This window comes from Mirounga leonina, unplaced genomic scaffold, assembly GCF_011800145.1.
Source record: "Mirounga leonina isolate KUSES-001 unplaced genomic scaffold, KU_Mleo_1.0 Mir_174, whole genome shotgun sequence".
NCBI lineage: Eukaryota > Metazoa > Chordata > Mammalia > Carnivora > Phocidae > Mirounga > Mirounga leonina.
Window position 1 is genome coordinate 76,868,914 of NW_023270451.1, and position 26,654 is coordinate 76,895,567.

The 26,654-nt window shown below is 37.9% G+C and overlaps 1 protein-coding gene and 1 pseudogene across 1 annotated transcript in view; one reads left to right on the forward strand and one right to left on the reverse strand.

Annotated features, from left to right (window-relative positions):
- KDM7A (lysine demethylase 7A) overlaps positions 1-26,654 on the reverse strand; it is an 86,101-nt gene that overhangs the window by 35,905 nt on the left and 23,542 nt on the right. Inside the window, exons 2-5 of the mRNA XM_035021220.1 lie at positions 11,590-11,675; positions 5,491-5,608; positions 2,248-2,408; positions 275-416 (exon numbers count right to left, since the gene is read on the reverse strand). Coding sequence (XP_034877111.1) covers positions 275-416; positions 2,248-2,408; positions 5,491-5,608; positions 11,590-11,675 — 507 coding nt within the window. The remainder of the gene's footprint in view (positions 1-274; positions 417-2,247; positions 2,409-5,490; positions 5,609-11,589; positions 11,676-26,654) is intronic.
- LOC118021471 lies at positions 21,971-22,071 on the forward strand (annotated as a pseudogene).

Sequence of the window (26,654 nt, forward strand, 5' to 3'; positions counted from 1 at the left end):
CATCATGCAAATTAAAAGTTCTTAAAGTTTCATCTCCCATCTCAACCCAAACCAAGAAATTAAATGGAACTCCAGGTTAACAACAATACTTAAAAGTTTAAAATTCATCATATTTCTAAATATTCTCAGTGCGTGCCAAAGCAAAGTGTACAACAGTGCTATTACCGGACCACTTTAGAAGTCATAATTAGGTTTCTTACTAAAATAAATTTATCATTTAACTACATTTAGCTAACACTGAGAAGACTAAACCAAAATGTCCAGAACTACTCACTTTGTATCTGAAAATTCAAGGCTGATCACATTTAACACTTTTGGTCTGTTAGGATTCGTGAAGTATTTAACATAATTGTGAAGGGTCATCTTGCTGTCTGCCTGCCTTGCCACATCAATGACATCTATCACTTTGTCACCACCTGCAGAGAAAAATTATAGTCTTATTATCAGGCTTAAGAGTTACATCAATAGATGCCTTAAACAAAAATATTTTAAAAACTGTATTTACTTAAAGCCAACCATAAAACTACGTAGCCTAGACAAAGATTCTGCCTGTATCCTTACTTTTTAAGTCCAACTGGAACTTTTGGAAAAGGGGGCCACTTTTCAGGGAAATAATAAAGCAATTAAGACAGAGTCACTGATTAACACGAGAAAACTTAAATGTTTACGAAGTTTTCTACACACTACTGATTTCAGTGCAGCTCACACTGACAAAAATGCATTATATTGGTATGTGGGAACTGTGCCACGTGCTCTGAGTTTCCACGTCCTCATGCATAAAATGAGGGGACTGACTTCGTCCTTTCACTTCTATAACACCTAAGATTCTATCATTTAGAAAAACCAGTCAGTCACTGTGGAATTAGTGAACAATGTAACCATGACAATTTCTGCTTGCCAGGTAGTGTCTTCTAATACTCTGCTTCAAGAAAAAAAAAATCAGTGGTTAGGAAGCAAAAATCAGTTCATATTAATGCATGTGAAACGAGTTCTCAATTGGGATTTAGAATTTTCCTAGAAAACCAGCAGGCATCTCTCGCACATCACTGTACTGTCACCCTAGAAAGCATACCCAGTTTTGCAATGTCCTACAGGACAGACAAATGGAATTCAAAATATGGCAATATTTAATCAACCTGAGAGAGAAATCAAATAAATGCCATTTTCTTACTATAGTGTAACGTTATATTAATGCACTGCCTAGTAGACTTTATTTTATACTTAAAAGGCAAAACAGTTCTGTTAACCGAAGCATTTTGCAGTGCTAAAAAGTAAACTATCTAGGCGTTGGACTATTTTTTCCTAAACTTCTATTACACTAGCCACTTATTTTACAGTGCTACTTATGCAAACAGGCTCAGGTTAAACCTCAGCCTCATCCCCTAGTTTACCAAATAATTCAGAATTAGCTGAATGTGAAGTCATGACATTAAACTGGGTTTCCTCAGCAAAGCAGTTATCAATGAAAACTGTCACCCAATGGCTCAATAAAGGGACAAGTTCTCAGACATTTTATACTTAGGAGATAATGCACTGCAGTAAATGTACAGTTCGGAGTCAAGGTCGATTTGAGATCTAATCCTCAAAAAAAATCTCTATCTATAGCTGACATGGAATGAGATCTACATATAGTCAGTTTTAACTATAGATACCATGATGAGAACGAACAAAATGACTGAAAATGTCAAGAAGACTGCAACAGAGAAATGGTTTTCCCCCTTGTTTCTTATACCTTTCTGGGCCTCAAAATCACACACTGAGTCCAGACACCATGAAGTGGCAATATCAACAAGTCATGAATATAGAAACGGCTTGAACATGGTCTCCTCTTTTTTCCAGCTTTTCTCTAGGTACCAGAGGTCAATGATCCTGCTCCTGAATGCTACAGAGTCCTAGAACCAGTCCAATTTCCCAGTGTCTTCCTCCTGGTATCTGTAGTTACGCCTCAGCAACTACAACTGCAACTATTTCTCCTAAGCAAGTACCAGAAAATTTGATGATAACCAAAAAAGTGGCAGGATGAGGTTGAATAAATAAGAACAGATCAGGTGTTTCATTCTCTTTTTCTGACAATTGTAGGTCTGCTCAGAAGAAACAGTTTTCGACCTAGGTGATACTGAATTTCACTTTCCCTGACCCATGAAACTAAACTAACATCTCCTCACTCAACTTCTAATGTAATTAGAACAATACTACTACTACTTTTACCGCCATTTTCCCAAGTACTTAAAGCAATCAAGTGCGTACCTACATAGCGTTCCACATCCATGACAGAAAAAGCAGGTGGAGGGAGCCTGAGTCCTAGATCATCTAATTTGGGGACCATAATAGGAACTTCAAATCCATGTTTCTCCAGGTATCTTTGTGTCAGCTGGCTGCCATGCATCTTTACAATGATTTCATCGGCACTAAGGAAAACATAAGAGTAAAACGTCATCTTTGTTGGAAAGTTCACTTTAAGAAAAATAGTCTGGTAATGGGTTAACTCATATACTATATTACTGTCTATATCAGCAGTTCTCAACCTATCATACCTGATTCTCCTTTCTAGAACAAATGTTTTATCAAGTCCCTTTTACTATCCTAAAGTAAAAGTCATAGATAATTACTTCAATACATACAATTGGAAAAATATATATGTATTATATTAAATGCCTTCACCAAAACAAGAGAAAAAATTAGTTTATAGCAAAATATATATTTCAATATGTAAATGTTTAGATAACTACACTAGAAGAGATAATATAATAATAGAATGATTACAACTTGTTGTAATGAGTGACTGAATTTAAGAGAAGTAACTAGATCAGAAGCCACTAAATACAAGCTGTGCAGGAAATCAGAAGAGCAAAAGGTAAGGGGGCACGTTAGAATAAAACCTGGTGTCAGGATAAGTAAAACAGAGAAGATTCTATCTGGCTATAAAATTCTACACAAATATTTGTTAGACATTTCAAAGTCTCATGGACACAGAACAATTCACTGTTGTCTTGCACAACAGAGGATGGCTAGCTCCCATGGTCCCCGTCCACTGAGACAAATGTCGAAAATGAACTCCCAATTTATCTGTTACAACCAGTATTTCGTAAGTTTCAGCAAGTGGTCGCCTTAAGCCACTTTTTAAAAAGGGATTCTCAACCCCAGCTGCCCACTCTCATGAGTAACACGTCATAAGCATCCCACTTAAGTGCGGTTTGTCCCTTTCCATTGTCCTCTAACCATAAACCAAAGATCCCTTTAAATGGGGATGTTCTAGATTTTATCTCCCAATTGCTCAGAATGCAGCTGTTATTCCTCCAAAAAAGAACAACACTTGCTTTACAGGTTAAAACACAACAGTTGCCATTTACACAATCAGACCTTAACTGTCTTGCTGTCACCTGCAGCCTTGGCATCAAGAAGACAAGAGATACTGGTTCTCTGAATTATTGGGTTCTGATCTGTCCACCCTCTCAATAAGAAAAGGTCAGTTTGAAGCTCCCCAAAATGAGACAGACTTTTTCTGGATAGTCTTATATTTGAAGGGTTTAGATCTCCTTCATCTGACTCATTGAGTTCTGTACTGCCTTTTAGTTTCCCCATAAGCATCTCCCAGTTGTCCTCTTTCCCCAAACTCTGAGAATCAAACAATTCCCTCAACTCCAATCTGAGGGAGAATTTCAAATCACTTGTACTTCTTGATCTTTAATGTTTGTGGTGTTTTACTTACCCTGTCGATCAAAAATATATAAATACAACTGCTTAAAAATATAGGTACATCATTATTTGCAAGAGAAAAAAACTGGAGACAAACTAAACATACACCATAGAGGGATGGTTAAGTAAAACATGGTGAATATACACAACTGCATACTACACAGCAGTTAAGGAGGGAGGTAAATTTTTGTATACACAGGGAAAGATACCGATGAAATAGAATAAAAAAAGCAAGTTGTACATCATATGCATAACATAACCCCATTTATTTTTTTTTAATTAGATGCATATATACATACACACACACACATCTACACATTTATATACATAAATACTTTAAATGTAATCATTTATGTAGAAAAATGTCTCAAAAGGCTCACCCTAAGTTTAAAATGAGGGGGAGGAGGTGAGATAACCCGTTCACTTTATTTTATACACTTCTGTGTTAATCACATCACTATGTGTAATTTAATTAATTACTGTCACTCTATATATGGTTTTAAATGATGTGAAGGTTTATGGAGTTAAACAAAATAAAACCAAAAACCTTAGATTAACGGTAATTAGAGTTTAGACATTTGTGACCATCCCTATAACCTGCTCTCCTCGGTTATTACTTTGGTACAGAGGCCACAGGCAGCACCAGGCCAGCGTTTTTAACACTGTTCTTTCAGGTCACAAGCCTATTTGAAAAAAATAAAAGCCACGGCTCCTCTTCCTGAAAAATGCATATTCACATATTGACACTAAACACTTTATACAGGTTTAAGAAACTCACAAGCCTCTCTGAAGCCAGTTCATAGACCCAGGCTGAAAACTCTGGCCCTAGGCTCCAAACCAATCCAGGAAAACAAACATTCTTCCAACCACTTTGAAACTGATAAAAGAGAATATTTGAGACAAAGACCTTTAATATCACAGAAGTCGTGTGGAAACCACTGTGGAAAGCTCAGCAGACCTGAGGGAGACAACACTATGTGCGTATCAATTATATGTTTCTGTTTAAGGATTAAGGGGGAGAGGGATAGACAGGAATGTTAGACTGTGAAGAAACAGCAAGGGTTTTATAGTTACAGGATCTGAAATAATTCCTTAATAGGCTGCACGTGATGTTGAGATTTAAATTTAAATTGTGCTTCCCCTCTTTAACAAGCCTGGATATGATCTTGTGTAAAAGGCTATTAAGCATTATCACTTTAAATAGATGTCAGGCAGCGAGCAGGAAATGATCTAAATTAGCATGATTAAATGCTGTGTAGTACTTTTGACTCTCTCTGAGCCACAGAGAAGTCAAACACTTCCCATTATCTTTTAAAAATCAAAAAGCCCAGTCCTGCTGCCACCAGAGAGGCTGAGCAATGGGTATGGGTACCTCTGACAGACCCAGGGTGGAGAGAGAGAGATGAAAACAACACAAGAAAAAAACAGAGTTTGAAAATCCGAACAGGTGAGGTAAAAGGGGAAGACAAGCAGCTGTTGCACGTCTCGGGGAGCCCAGTCCTGGAGACGACTGCCCTAGGTGGGCATATTTCCAATTTTCTGGATGGAGATCCACAGTTAATGTACTTTTACAAGGTGCCCCCGTACACATATGTATAACACGACAGGTCCATGAAACTGTGCTTATTTACTCCTATTACCTACAATGCGCCACTGGTTTCTATTTCATGAAAAAAACAAGAGTAAAAAGCTGAGAATGGGTGGCAACCTGGAGTTTGAAAACACTGCTTTAGATGATGCCACTTTATTAGGTAACAGTCTCAAATTTTCTTTGGTGAGAACAAGTTTCCATACCTTGGGAAGACTCGAGAACGTAATTCCTTCACGAAAGTCCTCGTCCCCGCCTGCACCGGTTTGGAACCGTCATCAACCTCTGTGTAGTCATGCCTGTGCCAGTTCCTCCTCTGTTTCACTGAGTTTTTAGGAGATTAAAAAAAGAAAACACTTGTGATAACTGGTGATACCACGCACTTCCTAAAAAGTATATCCTGTATGATCAGAAATAATAACAACTGTAAGTGCAAAAAAACCCTCCCTTTTTAATTCATTTCCAGGCTGAAGCAGTAAATTTTACTTTGTGTAATGCCACAATTATAGGCAATTAACTGTGAATCTTTACAAATCTACTCTTGTATGTTAACTAAGTAGAATTTAAACAAAATTTTGAAAAGAGAGCATTAAAAAATGTTTTTAAATCTACTTTTTATTTCAAAAAAAATTTAAATCAGCAAATTCAAATTAGCAGATGGAGCCCATTACAATATCCACACTTACACATATTATAAAATATCACAATTATTTTAAATCATGATTTTCACTAGACCATGAAGTCATAGTATGATTTTTATGAATCATCCAAGTCACTGATCCCACATCAGATATCTATTTTAACAGCACAGTTCCCTTCTCTTTTATGTCAAGATCTATCCCCAAAATAAGTAGGCTTAGACTGCCACAAAAGAAGAGCAGGTGGCTTCCTCATAATTAAAGGAAGGAGGAATGACAGAACAAATAACTTTATGATTAGTTCTAATGCTCAGATCCTGTGATTCTACAGCGCTGGGCGGCTACAATCTTGAAGAATCATGGCAATCAACATCAGGAGACTTGGACTGGACTCCTAGTTCAGCCATAACTTACTCTGCAACCTTGGGCAAGTCATGTGACACGTCTGGGTCGTTTCCTCAAATGGTAATGAAGGTAGGAGTACTGTCTTCCTTCCTTCCTCCCTCCCTCCCTCCTCCCTTTCTTTTTTTTTTTAGGAGTGCTATATTTCAAACCATGCTGAGGAACCCTTAATAAAGGGGAAGATGGGGAAGAGGCCACAAAAGAAACTCTGGATCTCATTCTGCTTTCCACCAAGGCAGCACCACCTACAGCCCTTTCGTGTGTTAGCAATGTAAGATGTCAGTTTTACATCTTTTCTTAAGTTTGAAAATCACTCTTAAGGGACTCCTGGGTGGCTCAGATGGTTAAGCGTCTGCCTTCGGCTCAGGTCATGATCCCAGGGTCCTGGGACTGAGTTCCACATCAGGCTCCTTGCTCATTGGGGAGCCTGCTTCTCCCTCTCCCTCTGCCCCTCCACCTGTTTGTGCTCTCTCTACTCTCTCTCTAACAAATAAATAAATAAAATCTTAAAAAAAAAAATCACTCTTAAGCCTAAAACCTTCATGATTCTGGGAAATGTACTAAAGTCTACAACTAGCTTAGAATGCATCAAAAAATAAGATGGATAGATACACAAATAGTGGGATAGTTACACAGACTGTGTGGTAAAGCAAGTAATGTAAAATATTAATAGTAGAGTCTACATGGTGAGTTTGGAGGTACTCCCTACAAAAGTCTTTCAACTCTTCCCATATGTTTGAACATTTTTCTAGTAAAACATGGGGCAGGGGCAACTCTATAAGTCTAAGTTATTCCAAACCTTCACCCTAAAAGATCATCATAAGAAAATTACACTGGATCCTCATATGGATAAGGAGAAGTCACACTAAATCAATAAAGGAGGAAATTGGGCTTATTCATATCTGAGGGTTTAAAACAAGATTCTCAAAATAATTCATGGCAGGGCGCCTGGGTGGCTCAGTTGGTTAAGCGACTGCCTTCGGCTCAGGTCATGATCCTGGAGTCCCGGGATCGAGTCCCGCATCGGGCTCCCTGCTCAGCAGGGGGTCTGCTTCTCCCTCTGACCCTCCTCCCTCTCATGCTCTCTGTCTCTCATTGTCTCTCTCGCAAATAAATTAAAAAAAAATAATAATAATAATAATTCATGGCAGTCAAACCCTCAATATGGAAAAGAGTAAATCCCATTTTTTAGAAGTCTCATGAGAAAAACTGAGAATCATAAAGCAACCTTCCTAGAAAATGCCATTAAGGCACCCTTCGTGTGTTATTTTTTCTCATTTAAAATCACTTGTAAAATTCAAGGGTGTTTCATTCCAGGCTTCCGTTCTACATATATATAGATACATAATCCCATTTTATTTTCAACTGGGATCATGATGTTCATCCTGCTTACCTTTCTTATTCTATCATGAGCATTTTTCTCCTTATTAAATATTCAAAAGCAATTTAAAAGCAGCCTAGAATTTTAAGACATAGATATAGATGCATCACTTTATAATCCTTTTTTTTGAGTCTTAAGCACTTAGCTCATCCTGAATCTTTCTTCAAACAAAGTTGAGATTAATATTCATATACATAAATCTGTTTCCTTCATTAATTCCTCAGGATAAATTCCTAAAAATGCTAGAAGACTCAATATTTTTAAGATACTTGCTACATATTGCAAAACTGCCTCCAAAAAAGTGGTAGGTAACTCACATTCTTACCAGTATATATAAGCAGCCTATTTTATAGCCCTGAGTCAACAGTGAGCATCATCATTAAAAAAAAAAAAGATGGGTGCCTGGGTGGCTTAGTCGGTTGAGCATCTGACTCTTGATTTCAGCTCAGGTAATGATCTGGGGGCCTTAGCATCGAGCCCTGCATCAGGCTCCCTGCTCAGCAGGGAGGTCTGCTTGTCTCCCTCTCCCTCAGCCCCTCCCCCTGCTTGCACATGTTCTCTCTCAAATAAATTCATAAATCTTTAAAAAATTAAGTTTAATTTAAATTTAAAAAAGAGAAAGAAAAGTTACCCATTTGATAAGTAAACTACGATATTACATTGTTTTAATTTTCATTTTGGCAGAATAGATTAGAATTAGAATAGATTTGGGATTGGACAGTTATGGGCTCAAACTCCAGCTCTGCTAAATAACTACATGAAAGAGCTAGTTAGATCATTTTTCTCACCTCAACGTGTTACAAATATCAAAGGAAATAACATAGGTCAAGTACTTCTTGGCATAGTTTCTGGGGCATCCAATAAGCTGCCAATTACTTCTCTTTCCTTTTCAGTGAGCAGATTTGCATAATGTTAACAGAAGGCTACAAGTGTCCTGTTAGGCCAACATGCTTAACACATAAAATCAGCCACTGCAAGAAGCTGACTGAATTTCTTAAAGGAAGGAATATTCTAGTAGTGGTCATAGGGAGAAAATTTTGAGTTTGGATCCCATTTGCCTGAGGAACATTGAGGTATGTGTGTAAGTATGGGGCTTTTTTGATACTTGTCCTTGAATAGAGTTCTTAACTCCCATTAAAAAGGTCAAATCTAAATTTACCAACCAAGTGAATATTATACTGCCTAAATAGTATCTACAATAAGGATTCCTGGGAACTCTGAGAGAACAGGAAGCCCTAGGTGGCAAGCAAGGGAGGCTTAATAGCAGAGGGAAAGGGGCCAAAAGGAATGACCCAAGTTGAGGGTGGAGGGTGAGAGGTAGAGAGGTGAGCCTTAAATCAAGATAAAATAAATTACTGGATCTTGGACATTTTCCTGTGGGTATTTAGTGTTGGACTTTTGCCCAGAAAATAACCAATTCCTGATCTTATGTTATTCAAGCAAGAGAAGCATACGAAGGGCCACACAATAGTCAAGCTTCTCTCTGAAGCACCATTATTCAAAGTGCAGGTTGTGATCCATTATGGATTATGAAATCAATTTAGTGAGCATGACAAGCTTTTTAAAAAATGAAATCATATAGGAAAAATAGAAAACAGGATGCATCACGTATCAGACAGTTTTAAACATGACACTGTTCCATCTCAGTAACCCACATAATATTTCATAGAAATTAAATTCAAATTATTTCATTTGGGGATTACATAAATTAAAACTGCTATAAATTTTAGTTGTTTCCTTTCTTGCAGTAACAACCCAGTATTATTTATTTCCTCCAAGAATTACACTTGGTCAATAATTATTCCAAGTTATATACCACATATTTCACTGCTACACAAAAGAAGAACCTTTAAAAACATTTATGACAATAAACTGGGCAATTATACTAACAATTCTATCAATTTGCTAACCTCAAATTTTATACTGTGTAACTAATAAAATGGATAACCTGTATTGTAACATATTATGAAATTTAATGTAATATTTTGATGTATTCTTACAGCTTGAATTTCTAAATCTCTTACAAAGAAATTAGGTAAATTGCTAATATTTCTAACAGATCAGCAGTCAGTTGATAGTAAGTCTCTTTTACAAAATTACTTCCCCACAATCTCAGATAAAAATTTCTATCTAAAAAAAAAAAGTACTAGGGGGACTCCTAGGTGGCTCAGTCAGTTAGGAGTCTGATTCTATCTCAGCTCAGGTCTTGATCTCAGGGTTATGAGATTGAGCCCCGCATCAGGTTCTGTGCTGGGCATGGAGCCTGCTTAAGACTCTCTCTCTTCCTCTCTCTTTTTTTTTTTTTAAGATTTTATTTATTTATTTGAGACAGAGAGAATGAGAGAGACAGAGAGCACATGAGAGGGGGGAGGGTCAGAGGGAGAAGCAGGCTCCCCGCCGAGCAGGGAGCCCGATGCGGGACTCGATCCCGGGACTCCAGGATCATGACCTGAGCCGAAGGCAGTCGCTTAACCAACTGAGCCACCCAGGCGCCCTCTCTCTTCCTCTCAAAAAAAAAATTTTTTTAATGATAATAAAAGAGGTTGTATAGGTCACCTACATCTCACCCAAATGTGTATCAAAGTATGTTCAGGAAAAAGTCCCTATGACTAAATCTATAGTTTTTCCCTTTAGTTTTAATGAACACAAAATGCTAGCTTGCAGTCTAAATTTTTTTTAAAAAGAAAGTTACAACATCCTTCAAAGCTTTTTTAAACGTTATCTCTACTTTCTTTCTGCACAATTAACACTCCAATCTATTCTTCTGAAGCATCTGTAAAAGGCTAGGGATAAATATCATTTTATGTGTGATACTGGTACACCCCAGAGGGCACATGAACTTCCGGGCCTGCACCCTGCCCCTCAGACAGAAGAGGGTGGGCAGACACTTGCTCTGGCCTCTGCCTTCCTCAGAATGGGACTGGGACAGGGGTGGGGTTTCAAACTGGGCAGGACTCTAGGCCGTACTCAAACTGCTGACCAAATCCAGAAAACAGAGTAACATTTCAGCATATTGATACCCGAATTTCCCCCTAAAAACATAATGCATGTGTGTGCATTAAAGTCTTATCCTGTACACTGTCCCAAATATTACTGAAAGGTTTTTTAATTTATAAAAAGATAAAAACATTTTAAATCAGTTTCCAGAATCAGAATATTTTACTTTTCCACACTTCTCAAATTGAAACTTTGAATATATGTCCTTAAGTTTGGGGGCTTTGCACTGGCAATTAAAAGTTATAGTATTTTGGGGGCACCTGGGTTAAGTGGTTAAACATCTAACTTTTGATTTCGGCTCAGGTCGTGATCAAGGGTCATCGGATCAAGCCCCATGTCGGGGTCCGTGCTCAGTGGGGAGTCTGCTTGAGATTCTCTTCCTCTCCCTCTCCTCTGTCCCCCACCACTCACACACACTCGCTTTTTCTCCCACTCTCTCTCTAAAATAGATACATAAATCTTTAAAGGGAAAAAAAACCAGTATTTTTTTCATTTTATCTTCTTGACTTATTAAATGTTATTCAATAATTCAGACAGAAACTGTATTCTCAGTATCTTCAGAAAAATATTCCCTATAGTTCCTGGTGGGTGTAACATAACTAGTCAAAGTTATTATTAAAATATTGTCATGTAGGGCGCCTGGGTGGCTCAGTTGGTTAAGCGACTGCCTTCGGCTCAGGTCATGATCCTGGAGTCCCAGGATCGAGTCCTGCATCGGGCTCCCTGCACGGCGGGGAGTCTGCTTCTCCCTCTGACCCTCCTCCCTCTCATGCTGTCTCTCATTCTCTCTCTCTCAAATAAATAAAATCTTTAAAAATATATATATATATTGTCATGTACACATTGAATTCTAAACTTCGGTTTTTATTTAAGTTTCTAATACTTACTCAAGGAGGAACCATGTAGAACTGCACAGTTGGGACAGTGATAAAGGTCAATGTCAACAGCATGATGTTCTTCTACACCAACACAGCTACGATGAAGAAAAACAAAGTCAATACGTAAATAAGTTGAAAATCTTTACTAAACTACAATAGATGGTTAGAATTTAGCTGGGAAGTGTACAACAACCTCACCAACAAATTCTGTAGATTACAGAAACATATGCAAAGATAAATTTTATTCTCTTCCCTGTACACTTGCTAAATAATTATGTGGGAGAATATGCCCAAATACATGGAAAGTGATTCACTATTATCAACAGTAGAGACATCAGAAGTAATATAATTATAAGCCATAAGACCCTCAACCATTATATAAATGCCACCTAGTATGTGGACTCATTGTTTGCAACCCCCCCAAATTCACATGTTGAAGCTGTAACCCCATCAGTGTGGCTATATTTGGAGATAGGGCCTCTAAGGAAGTAATTAACATTGAATGAGGTCATAAAGGTGGGGCCTTGATACAACAGGATTAGTGTCCTTAGAATTCTGAGACACCAGGGGCACCTGGGTGGTGCAGTCAGTTAAGCATCCAACTCTCAGTTCTGGCTCAGGTCAAGATCTCAGGGTCATGATCTTGGGGTCATGAGATCAAGCCCTGAGAAGAGTCCCACATCAAGCCTCCAGGCAAGCCCCACATTAGGCTCCACGCTCGGCATGGAGTCTGCTTGAGCTTCTCTCTGCCCCGCTCACTCATGCTCTCTCTCTCTCCCCTCCTTCCCACTCCTTTCCCCTATCTTAGCATTCTATTAACCTAGCATTCAGTATTCAGTTAAAGTATGTTTCAAGAAGGCAAGGGGAGAAGTATTTGTAGTCAACCAAAAACTGAGAGTTCACGTCCAGCTAGCCCACAATAAAGGAAATGCAAGGGACATACTGCTGGCAAGAAGATTATCACAGAGAGGTGTGATGCAAGAAAAAAGTGAAAAGCTTAAAAATAAATAAATATATGGATAAATTTACATGGATATTCCCTACATGAAATAATGTCATGTGAGATTTAAAGATACATAAAGCACTAAACTGAAGAGAACAAATGGAGTTACAGGGTCCTAATGCACTGATCCTGGAAGGAGAGGAAAGGTGATGATTAACACTGGGCTTCTGTAGTAAGAATGCCTACTAGAATCTCTCAGGAGACAACTGAAAAAAGGGAAATAGAAAGTGTAACTTCCATACTATTACCAGGGTGAGGACAAAGAATTTATTTTAAAAATCAATTCAAAAAAAGGAGGGGAAAAAAAGAGAAAAAGAAATGGAAAGACTAAAATAAAATGGAGGTATAAATTCAAATATATAAGTACTGTAATTATATCATATGCAAATTGATTAACCTGCCCCAGTTAAAAGATACAGATTACCTGGTTGGACTTAATAAACACTACAATTCACTGGTTATAAGAGACACACATAAAACAAGGACACAGAAAGACTGAAAGTAATAGGATGGGCAAATAGTAAAAAAAAAAAAAAAAAGTACAGCTATATTAAGCAACAGAAAATCTTTTTTTTTTTTTTAAGATTTATTTATTTATTTATTTGACAGAGAGAGACAGAGAGAGAGAGGGAACACAAGCAGGGAGAGTGGGAGAGGAGAAGCAGGCTCCCCGCCAAGCGGGCAGCCCGACGCAGGGCTCGATCCCAGCACCCTGGGATCATGACCTGAGCCGAAGGCAGACGCTTAACGACTGAGCCACCCAGGCGCCCCGCAACAGAAAATCTAAAGTAAAAAATATGAGATACACATATTCAGTTTAAAAATTTCAATTTCCCAGGAGGATACAACAGGAACAACTGTAGCAGAAGATTTTAACAACTCTCTCAGTATCTGACAGAATCAGCAGGTAAAACAAAAATCTATGAAATACACACGTTTCGAACTTCAGGATTAAAAAACATGGCCTAGAGACACGTGGGTGGCTCAGTCGGTTGAGCGTCCGACTCTTGGTTTCAGAGCTTAGGTCATGATCACATGGTTTGTGGGATTGAGCCCCGTGTTGGGCTCCAGCCCACCACTGAGCTCCACACTCAGGGGAGTGTCAGCTTGAAGATTTGTTCCCTCTGCCCCTCCCCCAACTCACATGCACTCTCTCTCCCTCTCTCTCTCAAATAAATAAATAAATCTTAAAAAAAATAAAAATAATAAAAAATAAAAAACATGGCCTAGTGGACATTTATGGAATAATACACCCAACATCTAAAGAACACATACTTTCCAGCATATATGGACCATTCATAACAAGCAACCATACACTGGGCCACAGTCAAATTTTGAAGGTCTGAAATCCAGAACTCTCTGGCCACAGTTCAATTAAGACAGAAATTAATGACAAAAAGTTAAATGGAAAATCTTCACGTATTTAGAAATTAAGAAATAAACTGCTAAATAACCCATGAGTCAACAGATACATCATAATGAAACACTGAAAATTATCTAGAAATGAGCACTAGTAAAAATGCTGCATACCAAAACTGTGGGATGCAGAACTTACAAACAGAAATGTACAGCTTTAAATGCATGTATTAGAAAAAAAGGCTAAAATCAGTAAGCTAATAAACATTTACCTGAAGAAGTTACAAAAAGAACAGCAAAATAAACCTTAAAAACATAGAACGAATAAAAAAGCAGAACTGATGACACAGAAAACAAACCATGCAACAGAGCACCAAAGCCAGAAATTCTTTGAAAACACAAAATTGGCAAACCTCTCTAGCGAACTGAAGAGATAAGATATGAATAACCAATACTGGGAATGAAAAAAAGTACAGAACTACAGATTCTATAGACATTAAAGGTAAAAAGAGTATTATGAACAATTTTATGCTAAGAGACTAGAAAATATAGATAAGATAGGCAAACCTGAATCACAAAGAAATAGAGTATCTGAATACTCTTGTAACTGTTACTTCATAATTTTTAAAATTGTCCCCCCAACACACACAAATATCCCAGTCCCAGATACACTCAAGAAGTAATTCTAATACTATATAAAACTTGCACCAGAGAATAGAACAAAAAGACTTACTCCCTAACTCATTTTAGGATAGCATAGCCTGATACTAAAACTTGGAAAGGATGATACAAGAAAGGAAAATTACAAGCCAGTCTCATTTATGAGCAAAGATGCAAATAGCAAGTTTGGTCTATCTCAGGAATGCAAGGTGGTTTTTAACTCTAAAAAGTTTAATCAGTGAAATATGCTACATTAACAGATTAAAAGAAAAGGTCTTATGACCATTTAAAAAGATACAGGACAAGTACTTGACAAAATTCAACATTTACTTATGATTAAAAAGCAAACAAAACCTCTTAGAAAATTAAGACTAGAAGGACACTTTTATAATCTGTTAAAGGGTGCTTCTAAAAAATCCTATGCAAATGACATGAAATTGGTCTCTCTGAGATGAAGAACAAAAGAATGTCTGATGTTACCAGTTCTACTGAACACTAGCTGGTATAGTAAAATAAGAAAAAGAGGGGCTCCTGGGTGGCTCAGTCGTTAAGCGTCTGCCTTCGGCTCGGGTCGTGATCCCAGGGTCCTGGGATTGAGCCCCTCATCAGGCTCCCTGCTCGGCGGGAAGCCTGCTTCTCCCTCTCCCACTCCCCCTGCTTATGTTCCCTCTCTCGCTGTCTCTCTGTCAAATGAATAAATAAAATCTTTAAAAAAATAAATAAATAAAAGGTATAGGAATTAGAAAAGAAAAAAAAGCTGTCATTTGCAAATACTATGCCTACATGTGCAGAAAACTCAAAAGAATCTATAAATGATAATCAATAAAAAGGTTGCTACATATAGCATCAGCACATAAAATGTAATCACATTTCCATATACAAACAATATAAAGCTAAACAACGAAAAAGAACACCATTTCCAGTTGAATAAAAAATGTCAAGGGGCACCAAAGACACCATCGTACATTTGATTTCAGCTCCGGTCATGATCTCAGAGTTGTGAGAACAAGCCCTGAGTCAGGCTCCGCGTTCAGTGTGGAGTCTGCTTGAGATGCTCCTCTCCACCACCACCACCCCCCCCGCCAAATCTTCCCCAGACTAGCACTCAATAAATAAATAAAATTTTTTTAAAATGTCGAGTACACTGGAACTGAACAAAAACTATGCAAGACCTCTTTAAAGAAAATTACAAAACGTTATTAAGTGACTTTAAAGAGATGCAAATGAATGAAGATATACATCATGATCATGGATTTGAAGTTCAGTAATGTAAAGATATTAATTCTCTGCAAAGTGATTCACAGATTCAATTTAATCCCAATCAAAATCTATGGAACCTGATAAGCTGATTCTAAAATTGATATGGAAATATAAAGGGCCAAGAATATGTAAGGCATTCTTACATATACTCTACCAGTATCAAGATTTATTGTAAAGTTATAGGAATTAAGGCACTATGGAAAAGATACAAGAGCTCAAAAACAGACTCATGCACATGTGGACATTTATGTATTACATAGGCACTGCAGAGCACACAGCAAGGACAGATTTTTCAATTCATAAGGTTCTGAGACTTATATATCTGTATGAAGAAAAAAATGAAATTAGGTACCTGATTCACAACATTAACATTTATTGCAAAGTAGATTAGAAACCTAAACAACACATGGAAGTAAAACTATAAAGGTTGTAATAAGATAATATGAAAATAGGGACGCCTGGTTGGCTCAGTCAGCTCAGTGTCTGACTCTGTCTCAGCTCAGGTCTGGATCTCACAGTTATGAGTTCGAACCCAGAGTTGGACTCTGAGCTGGGCGTGGAGCCTATTTAAAAAAAGAAAAAAAAACGATAATATGAAAATATCTTTATGACTTTGTGCTGGGAAGGGTTATCTTTTATTTTTTTTAAGATTTTATTTATTTATTTGACAGAGAGACACAGCGAGAGAGGGAATACAAGCAGGGGGAGTGAGAGAGGGAAAGCAAGCTTCCCACAGAGCAGGGAGCCCCATGCAGGGCTCGATCCCAGGACCCTGGGATCATGACCTGAGCCGAAGGCAGACGCTTAACGACTGAGCCACCCAGGCGCCCCAGGGAAGGGTTACCTTAATCAAAATATAAAATGTCCTGTCCATAAGGGGGAAAAAAAACCCGGTAATTTCAATCATACCAAAATAACTTTTGTTCATTAAACTATAAAGAATGAAAAGATAGGGCGCCTGGGTGGCTCAGTTGGTTAAGCGACTGCCTTCGGCTCAGGTCATGATCCTGGAGTCCCGGGATCGAGTCCCGCATCGGGCTCCCTGCTCAGCGGGGGGTCTGCTTCCCCCTCTGCCCTCTTCCCTCTCGTGCTCTCTGTCTCTCATTCTCTCTCTCAAATAAATAAATAAAATCTTTAAAAAAAAAAAAAATGAAAGGATAAATCAGAATGGAAGAAGACATGACAGTACAGATCACCACCAAAGGAACTGTATCTAGAATATAATAAATTCTTACAAATAATAAGAAAAAAAAAAACCAATAGAAAAAACGGCCAAAAGATCTGAAGAGGCACATCATAAAAGGAAATCCAAGTAGCTAATATACACATGGTGAGGTATGCAACCTCATTAACAATTGAGGGAAATACAAATTAAAACTGCAATATAATAACACAATACACCCACCAGATTGGCTAATACTAAAAAGTCTGATGACAAATGTTGAAGTGATGTGGAGCAGTGGAAACTTTCATATACTGCTGGCTGAAGTAAATCTAATACAGCCATTTTAGAAAACAAATTTGCAACAAACCGAAAGAACTATATTCTATGACCAAGCAATTTCTCTTTAGGTAAATATATCTTAGAGAAATTCATGCACATGTGCACCAGGATACCTACCTACACGGGAATGGTTACAGAATCATTATTTGTAACAGTCAACAGTAAAGTGAATGAATTATAGTAAATTCTCACAGTTATAGTACATACAGATACAAAAATGAAAGAACTATAGCCCCATGCAATATATGAACAAATTCTATAAATGAGTTTTCAGTGTGTTAAAAAAAAAAGAGAGAGAGAGAATATATACAGTGTACTCTATTCATAAAATTCAAAATCAGGCAAAGCTGTACTACGGTGCTTAGGGATTAAATTAAAAAGAAAACAGGGAAGAGAGAAATCATAATTGTAGGATCATGGTTTCTTCTAGGGAGTTGCAATCTAGAAAGGTCTGTCTTGGGGTCCTGGGTGGTTGTTATATGTTTTGTAATTATTCATTAAGCTGACGATTTATGTTTTAGACTCGTTTTTGTGTTATTTCATAAATAAAATGCTTTTAAGCATAAAATTCTATTCTATTTTTACAATCATGTAAAAAATTAAACAAACAAAAACTTTAAAATGTAGCAATCTAACAACTATAACAAAGTATCAAAAAAAAAATCTTAGCGATATCTGGATATCCCAAAACAAGCCTTTCATGTGTGAACTACATCCAGTACATTTGCTACCATGCAGTCTTTGAGAATCTGAGTAGAGCTCACTGCAATCAAAACAAAAAAGTCAAAACCAGCTGTCAAAAATAACATGACATTGCCATTCAAATATTCAATCCCTGTAACTGAATCAAGTAAATGCAATTCGCTTTTGAGTAGAACTGAAACTTGCTTTATTTTTATTTGTCCAATTTAAATTTATTTCATTTATTTCCATAGAAAGCAAAAGGTGAATATACTGTTTAAAAAGCTTTTTTAAATAAATTTTATAAAAGATTTTATTTATTTGAGACAGAGTGAACAAGAGAGAAAGAGCAGGGGGAGAGGCAGAGGAAGAGGGAGAGGCAGACTCCCCGCTAAGCAGGGAGATCATAACCTGAGCTGAAGGCAGACGCTTAACCAACTGAGCCACCCAGGCGCCCCAAAAAGCTTTTTTTTTTAACTGAAAGACTGTCAATTTCCAATCCAATAAAATAAACCCTAGGCAAAATTTTCTACACATTTATGTACCATGTCCTGGGTCCAGTTTCTTACACCCAAAAGGGTTTCTACAACCCAAAGAAAAGGTTAAAAATCACTGGATAGGCGGGGCACCTGGGTGGCTCAGCCGTTAAGCATCTGCCTTCGGCTCAGGTCATGATCCCAGGGTCCTGGGATCGAGCCCCGCATTGGGCTCCCTGCTCTGCGGGAAGCCTGCTTCTCCCTCCTCTCCCACTCCCCCTGCTTGTGTTCCCTCTCTCGCTGTGTCTCTCTGTCAAATAAATAAATTAAAATCTTAAAAAAAAAAATCATTGGATAGGGGATCCAAACTTCCAAATTTCAAAGCTTACATACAAAACTATAGTAATCAAGACTGTGTGGTACTAGGCAGAAGAAGAGACATACAGAATGCAACAGAATTGAGAACTCAGAAATAAACCCTCACATTTAGATCAACTGACTTTCGACGACAATGCCAAGACCCTTCAATGGAGAAAGAATAGTCTTTTCAACAAATAGTCCTGAGACAAACACACATGTAGAAGACTGCATTTGGACCCCCACCATACACATATACAAAAATTAACTCAAATGGATCATACACCTAAGAACTAAGTAAGAACAAAAACTATAAAACTCTTAAGGCAGAGGAGTAAATCTTTGTGGCCTTGAATTAGTATCAACCCCAAACACACAGGAACAAAGGAAAAAATTGATAAACTGGACATCACACTATAGCCTGAAGGTTTCTGTTTTCTCAGCTTAGTCTGGTGTGAGAAAATCACCTGAGTATGTAAAGTGTGGGGAAAGAAAGATGTGAGGTGTAAGGAGCTAGGAAAGGAAGTATAAAATCATTGGTCTGAAGTATGAAAGACTAAGAAACACGGTAACATTGCCAGGCAGGGTTGAGAGTCCACCTGAGGTCTGTGATCATAAATTCCAAGTGAAACTACTTCCGCACAGATGTGTGATATTTTTTCAGCAATGTTCAACACAGGCCCAAAGGAGGAGGCTGGGTCTGTCCAGAGTTGGGGTTTTGTGGACAAAGACCAGAAAGAGAGCTGAGGATATTCACAGGGAAGTTAAGATAATGATGGACCCTGTGATCCGAGCTGCTGGACAAAAAGGACAGGAAGACTGAAGAAGGTAGTGAGAAAATAGTGAGATGCTGAGGGATCTCTATGCATTCCTAACACTAACTCAGTGGAGGCCTTGAACAGGTGATCTGTAAGGGGCAGAGATTATGCTCAAATAGTGGAATGTTCAGAATCTGAAATATCCAAGGCAGTATATTCCTTAACAGTGATAAATAAGGTTTAAGTGTAGTAACAGCAGGCTAAGGTGGAGCAAAGAAAGGGTCATGAGAAGAAAGTGAGATGTGTGAGAGCTATCTCTGTATTCAGTGAGAGTTCCAAACCAAGCCTCTCTTTGAAAGTGAGGTTCATTAGGTGTCAGTAGTAAGGGCTGCACCTCAACCAGAAGAGAAACTCAAAGTCACAGAAGCCAACTTGACACTTCCAGAAACTCAGATTTGTCTCGTCATACCTTGACTATGGCCACATTCCTCATTCTTAAAAAGTGATGGGCTACACCAAATTAAGTAAGAAAACAATGTTAGATGTGTCCTGGAAAATCTAAACCAGCATAGAACATAAACTCATCTATCAATATCTAAGATATATTATTAAGGAATAAGATATATTCCCCACAAGGCTTAGGGAAGAAGAGAGAGGATAGGAACATTCAAATTAATTCAGGACACTTTGGGCAAAACTTAGCTAATAATCCTCAAAGGTCCCTGGTTCCTCTCTCTAGCTTCTACTCTTCAGCCCCCATCCCCACGACAATATAATCTCTTATACTAAAATGTTAGTGATGTCTTCAGGTTTTGACAATTATAAACATTCTAACAACAATTATTTTAAAGTTTCAGAATTTAATAGTAAATTTGGTACATTAATTTTTTATGACAACTTAGTAAATTGATAAATAAGTAAATGTTAAAAACTCCTTAATCATATAGAATTTTTAAAAATCAAATTAAACATGAAAATTAAATGTTCCTAAACCAAGAAGTTTATTTCAGATCTTTGAAGGACACCAAACGGAACTACCACATACATTTCAGTTTCTCTCCCAGAGGGAGGGATAACTTCTCCCACCCCTCACCGTACATTAAAAGAATTCTACAATCACCATAGCTTTAACAGGCATGTTAAAAGCAAATATAATAGGACACACAACATGTAGAATTCTGAAAGCAAAATTTGTAAGAATCACTTTCAACCCTTTAGTCTCTCACTCCCTTTATTTCTTATAAACTTTCCTTCATATACAAATCCCCCTACTTTTTCCTAACAGCAAAATGTTCGATGTTTATTAGACCAGTGTGTGTAAATGTGTGTGTGTTGGGGGTGGTTTTCTATAGGGGTGACAATCTGACCTTTGCTGAATAGCTTCCATCTATAGAAGAACAGCCCAATTACCAACTGGTGAGTGGGACAGTGACAACTTTAGCACTTTCTATTGTCTTAATCTTCTGAAATTGTTGCTTAGCTGGCTTTTTTTTTTTTTGGACACTTGACAAGAACAGACTTGAATTAATGACTAACCAGAATTCCGTAGGATCTGCCAAACATTCTCTTTTTTCCTTTTGGATAATGCTCCCATTTATATTCTCTACTCTTGTAGGGTGGGTGGCCAAATTCTTGAAGATCTTACTGTCCTGTGGACTTGATTAGATATCCCTCTGGCTTCAAATTCTCTCCCCATTCTTCACCAAGCAATGCATACTATCTAGTCTTCAAAGCCCAACTCAAATTCCAAATTCTTCACTGGATCACCCATAGAAAGTCCTATGACATTTTATCGATACACATTTCCACATATTGATATTAAGCTATTTTATATACTCTTATTTCCTTTATTGAGCTCAAGACTTCTCTCAGTACCAAGTACAGCCTGCCCACAACACCATGATCTCAGTAAATTTTTACTGATTATTAACTGTGCAGAAAACCTATTCGAAAACCAATACATTGTGGTAAAGCTACAAGCAACGTTTATTTTAAAAGTCCATTCAGCTTCAATTTTTTTAAGAATTTGGTATAGGAACTAAAGGCAACAAATAGTTGGTAAAAAGGGAAAGATCTTTCAACCTAAGAATTAGTAGATTTCTCATCTATCCTTGGATGATAGAAGGCTGTAGTAATGAAATTCATTCATTTAAAGTTTTCCTTCCTTACAGAAGTTTTTACCTAGGTATCCAAAGTCCACCTTCTTACTCAAAGCACCAAACTACTGACTGCAACCTCCAAAGTCCCACACTAACACCATCAAAGAGGCTGGGGAGTGGCTTTTGAGGTGAACTACCTCCAGGAACATAGAGGATAGTTTAAAACCTGCTCTTCAGTGCTCACTTCGGCAGCACATATACTAAAATTGGAACGATACAGAGAAGATTAGCATGGCCCCTGCGCAAGGATGACACGTAAAACCTGCTCTTCATATTTCCTTTTATATCCTAACTCTGGGGTCAGTTGGGCTCTTGGGACAGCTATAAGCCAGGCAAGACCTACCCAGCCTAGTTCCCTGCCACGAGATTAAACAAGTGCCAACTAGCTTCAGTGAAATGCACAGATTCTGGAATTAGAAAGACTTGGTTTGATTTTTAGCTCTGGTAGTTTTGACTCTGAGCAAGTTTCTTCATCTCTCTGAGCAGGAGTCCCCCTAGGATTAAACAGAACAATGTGTGAAAATATATAAGGCACAGGGCTTGGCAAATAGTAAGCAATGGCACAGTAAATATTTTAAGTAATAAATGGTAGCCACTAACGTTATTACATTTCTATTAGATAGCAGTCATAGCTTATAGAGCTCTGGGCTTATTTATGAGGTTTGAACCTAAGCAGGAAACTTGGCTTAATATTTTTTCTTCAGGATGGCTGTTCAGAGCACACTTCAGATACTCAAAGGGCCACTCTTAAAGGGGTGGGGGAGAGAAAAAGATAATTTGTTTTCAATTTTTTATTAATTTTGATGGTTGAGTTCTCTGAAGTCGGCCTATGTTGGAATCCCGGCTACTCCACTTGTTAGTTGTGTGACTTTGGGCAACTTTGCCTGTTTTTGTCTTATTTGTAAAGATGGAGATAATGGTATTTGTCTCCCTCAAAGAGTTAATAATAAAATTAAGTTAATATACATAAAATGCTTAGAATGAAATTGTAAAACAAGTTTTGCTGGTCCAGAAACCTTATTTTACTAACCAGTATTGACTTAATAGACTGACGCTCCTACTAAAAGTACAGGGAAGCCAATAGGCATTTCCACTTTTAAATTATGTTCTCTGCAGTGTGTTAACCCTGTGATACTCTATTACCAGATATCAGCTAAAGTGAATTTTTACTTTACTATAAATTTTTATAATTTGCACATATGAAAATCAAACTTGTAATTTATGATTAACTCTGTGGTTCTGAAAAAGCACACCTTCTGTTATTTTCTTGCTAACATATAAAACTATTTTCATAAAATTAAGTGTTTTTCTTTTAAGGTGAGCATGGCGTATTTCAACTTTTGTGAAGATATTATTTTTGACACATTAAAGCCATTTACTGGCGTATTATGTGCTTAACCATGTTTAATGAGGGTTTTGAATGAAATGCATACTCTGAACCAAATTCCTTCAGTTCATAATAATCTCAGAAAATTCGACACTTTTTCTGCCTCAGACAGCTGGCTGACACTTCCAAATGCTCCAGGGCTTCCAAACTTCTTTCTGACCAGCTGACTAAGAACATCTATGTTACCAGAGAATTGAACAAAGAACATGAGAGAAAAATAAGGAGGTTGAAGAACCAACAGGTGTGCTCACTGGTACAAAACGCACACCCCACCACTTAAAACCCAAACTTTCTGTAACAAGCTTCTAGCAAAACTTGTTCCAAGGTAAACTTGTGAAATATACACACCAAATACATTTTAAATGCTGATACATTACACTGCTTGCTTCTTGAGTGCAGAAAACAAGTTCCTTCTGCTTGTCACTGGGTGACATCTAAGTACAGAGTAGGCAATGCAAATGGTAAACGGATTAAATGGATCTTTACAAATAAGTACAAATAAACTATTCTCCCAAGAGGGCAATAATTTCTTTTTTTTTAAGATTTTATTTATTTGGGGCACCTGGGTGGCTCAGTCGTTAAGAGTCTGCCTTCAGCTCAGGTCATGATCCCAGAGTCCTGGGATCGAGCCCCGCATCGGGCTCCCTGCTCAGCAGGAAGCCTGCTTCTCCCCTCTCCCACTCCCTCTGCTTGTGTTCCCCCTCTCGCTGTGTCTCTCTGTCAAATAAATAAATCTTAAAAAAAAAAAAGCTTTATTTATTTATTTGTCAGAGAGAGAGCCCAAGCAGGGGGAGTAGAGGCAGAGGGAGAAGCAGGCTCCCCACCGAGCAGGGAGCCCAATGCAAGGCTCCATCCCAGGACCCCGGGATCATGACCTGAGCCAAAGGCAGGTGCTTAACTGACTGAGCCACCCAGGCATCCCAAAGGTAATAATTTCTATTAGAATGTTCTAAAGAAAGGAAAGATGCTTTAAATTTCCGAAATACCAAAAGAGCTAAACATATTTACCTTTCACCATCCTGTGGTCATTCCACCAGCCATTCAACCTCTTAAGCTAATACTCGTATTTCTCCTTGGCAACCTACTTTCTGCCTGTCTGGCTATGTATGAGGTACATCTGTAGAAACTAAGGGAAGCTATGATGTAAACGATGCCCAGTGGATATGCCATTTCATGGACATAGACTATATTTCTATCTTTACCAGTGAAACAGCAAACAAATGCCATCCCCAAATGAGTATTATATGAAAATTTAAGGGGCGCCTGGGTGGCTCAGTTGGTTAAGCGACTGCCTTCGGCTCAGGTCATGATCCTGGAGTCCCAGGATCGAGTCCTGTATCGTGCTCCCTGCTCGGCGGAGAGTCTGCTTCTCCCTCTGACCCTCCTCCCTCTCATGCTCTCTGTCTCTCATTCTCTCTCTCAAATAAATAAATAAAATCTTAAAAAAAAAAAAAAAAAGAAAATTTAAGAACCCTGTCAATTATCTTGGGGGAGAAAAACTTGCCATGTTGATAAAGGATAAAGAGTAGCAATTTCATGAAGGTTTGCTTGGCAATGTTCTTTTTTTTTTTTTTTTTTTAATTTTATTTATTTGAGAGTAAGCGAGAGAGAGCACAAGAGGGGGTAGGGTCACAGGGAGAGGCAGACTCCCCACTGAGCAGGGAGCCCGACGCGGGGCTCAATCCCGGAACTCCGGGATCATGACCCGAGCTGAAGGCAGTCGCTTAACCAACTGAGCCACACAAGTGCCCTTGGCAATGTTCTTAAGTTAATGAAGGAATTTAAAAGTAGGTTATCAGTATGCATATCAATATATACACTACTGCCTTCATGTATTTCTGACTGATAAATTTTACCTAATAACCGTAATAAGTAAGAAACATTATGTAAAAATTTATTCTAAAGCAACCTAAATCTAGAAGTACATGAAATGTTTGCTGAATCTAGTTCCCTGCTGTGGAATGCAAGACTTTAAAGTATTAATATTTCAAGAAAACTTTTTCTAAACTCCTTTAACACGCAGACTATTTGTGGCTCCCAAACGTGGCTGTGCAACAGAATCCCCTGCAGAGCTTTTATAAGCTGCTAGGAGGCAGCCTTTCAAAAGACTGACTAAGCTCTGTAGGAAGAAATAGAGAAAGATCTTTTAGATATGCTGGAAAACAACAAAAGCCAGGTGCAGAACAGTCTGTATAATACCCCCACCCCCAACCAACCACACATGCATGTCTGTAAATGCATGCTGACTCTAGTCTGCAACAACATAAAAAAAACTGGTGAAAAGTGGCTGCCTCTGGGAAAGAAACTGGGAATGGATGCACAATGGAGAGGGAGAATTGCTTTTTACCATATAACCTTCTACATCTTTTGTGCTGTGCATTGGTTATTTTTAAAAAGAAAAACACATCCTTGAGCCCACCTTAGATCTACAGGGAAAAGTTAATGGGTGGGGCCCAATAATCTTTATTTTTAACAAGTTCCCCAGGTAATTCTTTTGCAGCCAGCTCAGCAAAGAAATGGTATTTGGGCACAGAGGCTAGCACAATACCTTATTCACAGCTGCTTCCTATGGAAACTTGGTTACTCCAACTAGACTTTCAGTTCCTTAAAGACATAAGTAATATTTAATAATTCAGAATTTCCTATTCCCCACAGATCTACCTGAAGTTGATTACATAGGGGATGCTCACAAAATATTTACTGACTGACACAAAACAGGAATTCCAAGCACATCTGGGAGGCATTAGTTTGGGCTACTATCCTGAAGCCTGTTTAAATACGAATTTTGCAAATATATAGGGGTAGAAAATGGATGTGAGGGGGGGAATAAGTAAACTGATGGAATTTTTCTTTTGAGATCTCATTTTGAAATGTCCGATGAATTTTTCTTTTGAGATCTCATTTTGAAATGTCCATTAGTTTATGTCGATGAAAAAGGATGCAGTATTCTTGACTATTCAGTTTCAGTCACAGGTATAATCCTGTTGTACAGAATGGGTCCCTGTTTATTACAGATTTATATATTATGACCACTTATTTTGTTTTCCTTTCATGTAGCTCCTAAGTGTCCCTATCTTGATTTTCCAAGTAGGGTATCTATTGAAAGAACAGATAGATTAAATAGATTATAAATAGAAATGGATTTTTAAAAGATGAACCAACAGCCATCAGAAACATTTCAACCCAGTTGACAGTCCTATTTCCCATTGTGAGTATGGGAAGGAAAGCTATATATTCCTAGGGTCTAATGACAGCTACAGAAGATTTAATATATTCAGGGCTAAGAGATCACACCCTGGGATAAAAGATAACAGCAAGTCATAAACTTTTACACTGAAGACACTTAGTGATGAGTCAGCTACAAAAAACAGAAGTCAACTCAAACAGATCTAGTTCCTTCGTAACCTTTCTCCTCCTGTAAAATCTTCAGTGCCCGCATCTACAGGCAGAGACCACACATTCTACGCTAAGCC